The sequence below is a fragment of the Balearica regulorum genome, chromosome 1 (genome assembly GCF_011004875.1).
Source record: "Balearica regulorum gibbericeps isolate bBalReg1 chromosome 1, bBalReg1.pri, whole genome shotgun sequence".
Classification (NCBI taxonomy): Eukaryota; Metazoa; Chordata; class Aves; order Gruiformes; family Gruidae; genus Balearica; species Balearica regulorum.
Genome location: NC_046184.1, coordinates 64,051,007 through 64,057,818, shown reverse-complemented (window position 1 = coordinate 64,057,818; position 6,812 = coordinate 64,051,007). Strand labels below are relative to the sequence as shown.

The following is a 6,812-nucleotide window of genomic DNA, read 5'->3' as shown; positions in this document are numbered from 1 at the left end:
CACAGACACATTTCAAGAAGACTATCTCTGTCAAGACAAGAGAAATTATGAGAAAAATATGACTCAAAAATACAGATAAAAGTGCAAATGAGAATTCTTATAATCGTACTGCATAGTCTACAAGTCATGATTACATAATTAACAAAATGGACAATTTTGGCTGAGCAGCAGGATGAATGAAACACTCAGAAGTTAAAAACATAGTATAGAATAATGTGAAAAGGCAAAAATATAGGAAAAATGTTCTGGGGTATAAAAAAAGACTACAGAAAACGCATGAGTGATGCAACTACAGACAGTAAAGTGGGGAGTGCAGCAATGCCGATGTGTAGCACTATATAGAGATGGTAAAATAGCACAGAAGTGGCAGAAATGGTAAAAACTTCTATTGCCTCCTTAAAAAGATTTAAAGAGGAGGCACTTCACTATGTAAAAAAATTCTAAAAAGCAGCACTTTTCAGTCCATTAGTAAGAAATGAAGATGGTAGACAACATCTACTAGACCAAATTTTTTAAAATTAGGGTATCTAGGGAACTTTTGCATAACAATCCTTGAAGAACTGGCAAAAGAAATCTTAGGAATGTTAATTTTAATAAATCTTCAAATATGAAGGAAATTACAGAAGATCATGCCAATGTTCAAAAAGGGCAAGAGAGGTGGCTGGGGTGCGCAGGGAAGCGTGGAAAAAAGGAATAAAAAAATTAATCAAGGAAAGACAAAAGAATAACAATGTATTTAACACTAGTTAATACACACTCGTAGAAAACAGATCCAGCCAGCCAAACCCCGTTTCATTCTTTGATGTCATGACACGTTTGGCTTATAAATGTAATCACATAATTGTTATGTACTCAGATGTTTGCACAGAGCCTGATTTAGCATCCACTGGCACTGATTAAAAGTCTGCATAAACCGAACACCGGGAAAGCTGAGGTGAAGTGGGCTGGGGAAGGGCCGGTGGAGCCGGAGAAGCGGTAGGAGGCCCGGTGCTCGGCCTCACGCCTCTGGGGTTTCCCGCTGCTCCCCTGGCCCCCACCTCGGTCCAGGTTTGGGGGGGAGGGTGAATGATCACGAAGAGCGGTCAGAGGACCTGCCTCGCCTCCGAGCACCCCGACAAAATGCCTCTTTTTGCGGAGGAAGAGGAGACAGGTCGGCTCAGGCAGGCGGGGCCTGGCGGCACTGAGGAGCCGGCTGGGCGAAGCCGGCCCGTTCCGCGCCCTGCCCTGCCCTGCCCTGCCCTGCCGTTCCGCTCCGCTCCGCTCCGTTCCCGCCCCGCCCCTCACAGGCCCTGACGCCACCCGCCGCGACGCGTGGGCGGGGAAGGCACCGCGCATGCGCAGCGGCGACCGCCCTGCCCGCCGCCGTCCGGGCCTGCTGCGCCGCTCCTCCCGCGGGTCAGCCTCGGGTGCTGCCAGGGGTCGGGCCGGGTGGGGGGTGAGCGGCGGCCGGGGGCACGGCTGCCCGCTCTTGCCGTTCTTGGAGGGTGGGGGAGCGGGGCCCAGGGCTGTGTGCAGCGCCCCGGAAGGGGGGAAATGGGCTCCGGGCGTTCGCCCTGTGGGGTTCGGTCTGTGCCGCCTTCCGGGCCGGGATCTCGGGCCCGCTGGGGCTGCCCGGCGGGTAACGCGGGCCGCTGTCACCGGGAGCCGTTGGCTGCGGTTACCCCGAAGCGCAGTTGCAGCCCGCGGGTGTGTTTCCACGCCTGCCCCTCTGGAGGGAAGTGAGGCCGCGGAGCTGGAGGGGACGGGGCTTTGCAGGAGGGCTGCGCTGGGCCGTGCCTGGCTCAGTGTCCCTCTGGCCGGGCGGTGCTCCAGGGCAGCCATCTCTTCCCCGTGTCGTCGTGGAAAAATCAAAAGTAATTCTGGAAACAGAAAGCTCTTCTGGCATATGCCAAGTGAGAAGGAAGAGATCTGAGACGAGCTAGTGGATCAGGAAGAAAAAACCCAGCCTAGGACAGGGAAGCAAGGCTTTGAGTAGCGATGAGGAGTGGGGAACAGGTGAAGAAGCAGCACTGCGTGGTGGTGTCGGTGTGGTAATTCCCCATAGGTCATCCTGAAAATGCCATCGCTGTAAGCGACAAGAACAAAACTGTGGTGGTAGCATCTCACAGAAGTGGAGGTCACCCTAAAGTAGGCTTTGGATAGCTCTGGCACTTGGTAGTTTGTAGCCTTTGCCTTTCTCATCTCTCAGACCGTCTTAGACTGGCGAGGATTAACAGAGGTCTCCAGCCTTCGCTTGGGCTATTTAGATTACTTTATTGATTCTGAAGTGAAAAGCAGGTCCCTCAGACGACTGGTTTGCATTGTTTAGGAGTTAAAAGTATTTTCATTTTAAGGCAGCAGTTGGGGAAGATTAAGCAACCTTTGTGTTTGAGTTGAGTCTGCTGATACATTGAGAGTGGTGATGTGATGAAGAGTTTTGGGGACAATTTGTTGCTTTATCTTTGAATGTAGGATTTAGGACTGACTGTGTTGAAATGGATGATTTATCAAGACTTAGTGGTTGTTCCCCCATGTAATAGATGCTCAGGTTGTAGTGCTATCCTGTGATCATTTCAGAGCTTGTATCTTCTCACACCAGGACTGCTGCCTTAACTTGAGGTCTCTGACACTTTGCCTTCTCTTTTGTTACTCTTTCCATTATGCTCTTTGACTTGGATTACTTGTATTATTTTCATGCTTGATTTTTTTCCTGCTTCCTCTCTAGTGCTTTGCTAACAGGAATAAATCAAAGTAGGCGGTTGTAAATCAGGTCTTCCAGTGGGCAGATGTGTGTAAGTGAGGTTGTGAATGCTTCAGATTTGTGTTATTAAACAACAGGCTGCCTGTTATACAAAAATGGATTCTGTCCTGTCCTGCTGATTACTCTTGTCCATGCTTCATGTTCTTTAATTTTTTTATGCTCATCTTCTGGAATCAGCTGTGTAATACTACTTAAAACAAGAATTTTAAACTTTAACATAAGTGTAGTGCACTTGAACGAAGCCCACAATTTCTCTGGAGCTTATGTCATCACTTACTCAAAAAGGCATAGTACAGACAACGTACAGCTTCATGTACAGGATCATGGGACTCTTGTTCATTACATCCCATTCTGCAAAGAAAAAGTAAAGGTGCAAAGAAGAGGAAAAAATGGGAAGGGATAGGAAAGCTGAGAGAAAACCCTTCTCTACACTCCTTTGATGGTGTGGATGTTGTCTCTGGTGGCTGTTAACAATGGTTTTGTCCTCAGAGCATTTTTGTTGCACAGGTGTCTTTAGGTGGGAGATGTCTGAAAGAGAATGGGAAGCTGCTGATGTAAGATTTTCTTGGAAAAAAGAATCTAGCATGGGGGAATGATTTCTGTCTTAAAAAAGAATAGATATCAGGAGAGACTGAAAAGAGAATGGAGAAAAAGCTGATGGAAATGATCAAGGGAAGGGAGTTGTGATGGGAAAAATCTGTGTGATTCATACAGAGAAACATGATTTATTTTATTTATTTTTACAGTTAATAGGCCATTTTTGCTAGATGGACTATAATAATGTTCACACAATGTTTTAAATAGGGTGAGAAATTTTCATGAGAAAAACTTCCAAGTTGCTTCCTCAATATGTTTTAAGTGGTGTCTCACCTGGTGCTTGTGTGGAAGTCAGAGGCACCACAGTGGACAGCATTTTTGGCAGAGTTTACAATGTAGCTGTTTCTGTGACTGGAGTTTAAAGGTAGCCTTAAGCAAGCTGAGTGGGATCCACTAATAAACTAGCCATGGTAAATTATGGTTCAGCGTAGGTACTTTTATAGTCTGTATTGCTGTCTGGAGTGTCCTAGTTAGGCTGCTAATTGTACCTGAAGTAGTGTAGACATTCTTTATGTGCAGGATTATGTACTAAGAATTAGATTGATTTCGTGCAAGGACTGCATGACTTCAAATGTGTGATCAGTGTATGGTGAGTTGTTTTGCTTGCCTTAATTCTAGGATAGCTTGCAATACTCGGTCCTCTTAGAGTTGTGGCTCTTCCGTGTTTCCTTTTGCAGGAAGGTCCATCTGTCTATGTGTGCCTGCTCTTCCTTGGGAGATGTCCAATGTTTCCAGTTACGCCCTTCGAATGGCCCGGCTGAGTGCTCAGATATTCGGAGAAGTTGTCAGGCCAACAGACTCAAAATCTATGAAAGTAGTGAAGTTATTCAGTGAGCAGCCTTTGGCCAAGAAGAAGGAGGTCTACAGCTGGTATCCCCCTCACAACACCTACTACGCCCTCATGAAGAAACTCCGTTACTTTGGTCTCTACAGGTAATCTCTGTGCTTAGGGGATGGGAGCCGGACTGGAGATGGGAAAGGGGTGGGTGTGAGTTTTGTTACAATTTTTTTCCTCAAGGGAAAGAGTAACATACTAAAAGGTTTAGTTCAGAATATGAAATAAGCACTTGATTGTTGCACCGAGGGCAAGGAGAGTAAAATAAGTGATTACTGTCTAAGTAACTTTTCCCATAATTAGAACCTCTTGTGAGAAAAACTTTAGGTGTAGTTATGGGCAACCAGTTATTTAAGAAACAATTCTTGCTTTGGCTTCATGGGGGAGGGAAGAGAGCTTTCTTTTAGGCAAGAGATGGGTTTGTAGTTCTGAATATGGCAAATGAATGTGCTACAAAAAGGTGATGTTACCTTAACACAAAAATTGGCGCTAAGACGGTCTTACTGTATTCCTCAATCATTCAACAGCTAGTAAGTGAAACTTAGAAGAGAAGGAAAGTCTGTATTAGGCTGGAGGGGCTTTTTAATCCTTCAAAATAAATTAAGTTAAATTAAATTCAAATGTGGTTTAAATAGCCTTGTTAATTCCAGATTCATCCAAACTAGTTGTCTGATTCCTAAATGAATTGCTGCAGTCACGAGTAGGAAAAATTGTACTGGTAAAGAACATCAGCAGGAGTCACATGCAATCTTCTGACTTCAGGTAGCACTAAAGAAATGCCTTAAAAGTGAGGCTGCTAACCCTGTAAAGTCAAAACAGATTAATTTCTATTGCTAGTATCACAGTACTAACCATCAAGGATTGCATCCAGAATCCTTTTGATTTAGGTGGGCATGCAAACACTTTAGAGTAGCTGTTTGTTGACACAGAAAGCCGCAATGATATGATAGCTTTCTTTACTCTTCTCCTTCCCCTCCTTATCTCAAGTTCCTTCTCTACCTGCTCTGTATACAGAGAGCTTCTAGAGGATCAGGTTTGCTGGTCAGAAATATGTAATGAAGTGTTGTAGACTGAAAGGGCCTGATAATAAAAAGAAACAAAAAGCTTGAGAGTTTAGAAAAGTTGTATTTAAAAATAGCAGTGCAGCAATCTTAGAGCACTTAGGATGCAGTTGTGACTTCTGAAAAATATCTTCACGCTGAAAAATACAGGGACAGAGATTAAAGAGAATTTATTAGAACATTACTGAGGATTCATTATCTCTGCCAGCCTCTTTATCCTCCTTCCTGTTTTATTCTCCTATTAAGATTCTACCAGTAGCTGATGCTTTCTTCATAACTCATTCTTGAAGTCACCTGAGAGCCGTGTCATGTACTGTAATTACTGCTCAGCATGCTCCTGTGTTCTTAGAAGCTAATGACCTGAACTTAGTATCTAGCACAGAAACACAATGTGCTATTGCCAGACTGCTGAGCCAGATGAGAAGGAGGAAATTCTCCTTGTCTCTTGCTGATTTTTATATTTTACTGCTCATTTAAACACAGTGGATCAATAAATGCAATGGAAATTATATATATATGCATGCACCATTTGTTGCTGAAAAGGGCAACCTTGTTAGTTCTGAAAGTACCAGAGGAAATCTTTCATGTTATTCTGTCCAAAATTATTGCTAGCAGTAACACTGAGTACATTACAGTGAGTTTCAGTATGGACTTCACTGTTAAAAAAAGTTTTGAGGGTTTTTTTCTTTTTCATTATCATACAATTCAAAGAACCTTTCACACCTAGGTATTGCAAGATATACAGCAAACTTTTTTCTTTCTTCCCCCATCTAGGGATGAGCATCAGGACTTTAAGGAGGAGATGAGGCGATTGAAAAAGCTCCGTGGGAAGGAAAAACCAAAGAAGGGGGAAGGAAAGAGAGCTCTCAAGAAGAAGTAGTGCCACTTGGACAATATAATGAACTACTCTGGAAATGCTGGAGAGCAGCTGTAACCCAGGCTTTCTGCTCCCAGCTGGAGAGGGGTTGGCATGTGAGCTGCGTGTGGCGCACAAGAAACACACTATGAAATACTGGCGTCCATCTTTGGGTCTTTGTGGGTTTTCTTGTTTTTTAATTTCTGTAGTTTGAATATACCGTAGCACGTTAGTTTGTCAGAGCCCTCTCTTACCCAAGTAGTAAAAACCATAGTAAAAAAACCAAGTGCTCCGTGTTTTTCTTGCGATCACCTATAGGTGTTTCAGTTTTTCTGGATCCGGAAAATTGTTTGGTTTTCATTGTCTGTGTTACTTTCTTGGATTAAGATCAACACTGTTTTGCATGTGGCCACAAAAAAAATGAAGGTTTCCTGCTTCTGCTGCTGCTTGTCATCTGGCCTATTATAATGAGTTTCACTTCAGGAAGCTTTAGTGTTAATTTTTTTGAAGTTACTGTTAGAGTCTATTGTTCTGCATTTTGCACTCGACAATGCTTCATAGTCCTTTGCCCAGTCACAGCACTCTTATTGTACCCAGAATATTTAGATACTGCAACAGAAGAGGTTGAAATACAAAGGCTCAAACTGTTTTCCAGTTTGAGACCCCCTTCTAATTAAACTACGATATTTGTTTACTGTAATAAGAGGATTTTGAATTTATTTT

The 6,812-nt window shown here is 43.7% G+C and overlaps 1 protein-coding gene across 2 annotated transcripts; it reads left to right on the top strand.

Annotated features, from left to right (window-relative positions):
• Positions 1-1,296: 1,296 nt before the first annotated feature.
• MRPS33 (mitochondrial ribosomal protein S33) lies at positions 1,297-6,812 on the top strand. Of its 2 annotated transcripts, none has more exons than XM_075755425.1 (3): positions 1,297-1,395; positions 4,015-4,270; positions 6,008-6,812. In XM_075755425.1, exons 2-3 carry the CDS (start codon positions 4,056-4,058, stop codon positions 6,111-6,113), a joined length of 321 nt encoding a protein of 106 aa, XP_075611540.1. In that variant the 5' UTR covers positions 1,297-1,395; positions 4,015-4,055; the 3' UTR covers positions 6,114-6,812. The 2 variants fall into 2 exon arrangements, with proteins under 2 accessions (XP_075611540.1, XP_075611532.1); XM_075755417.1 differs by lacking the exon at positions 1,297-1,395 and adding an exon at positions 1,416-3,926.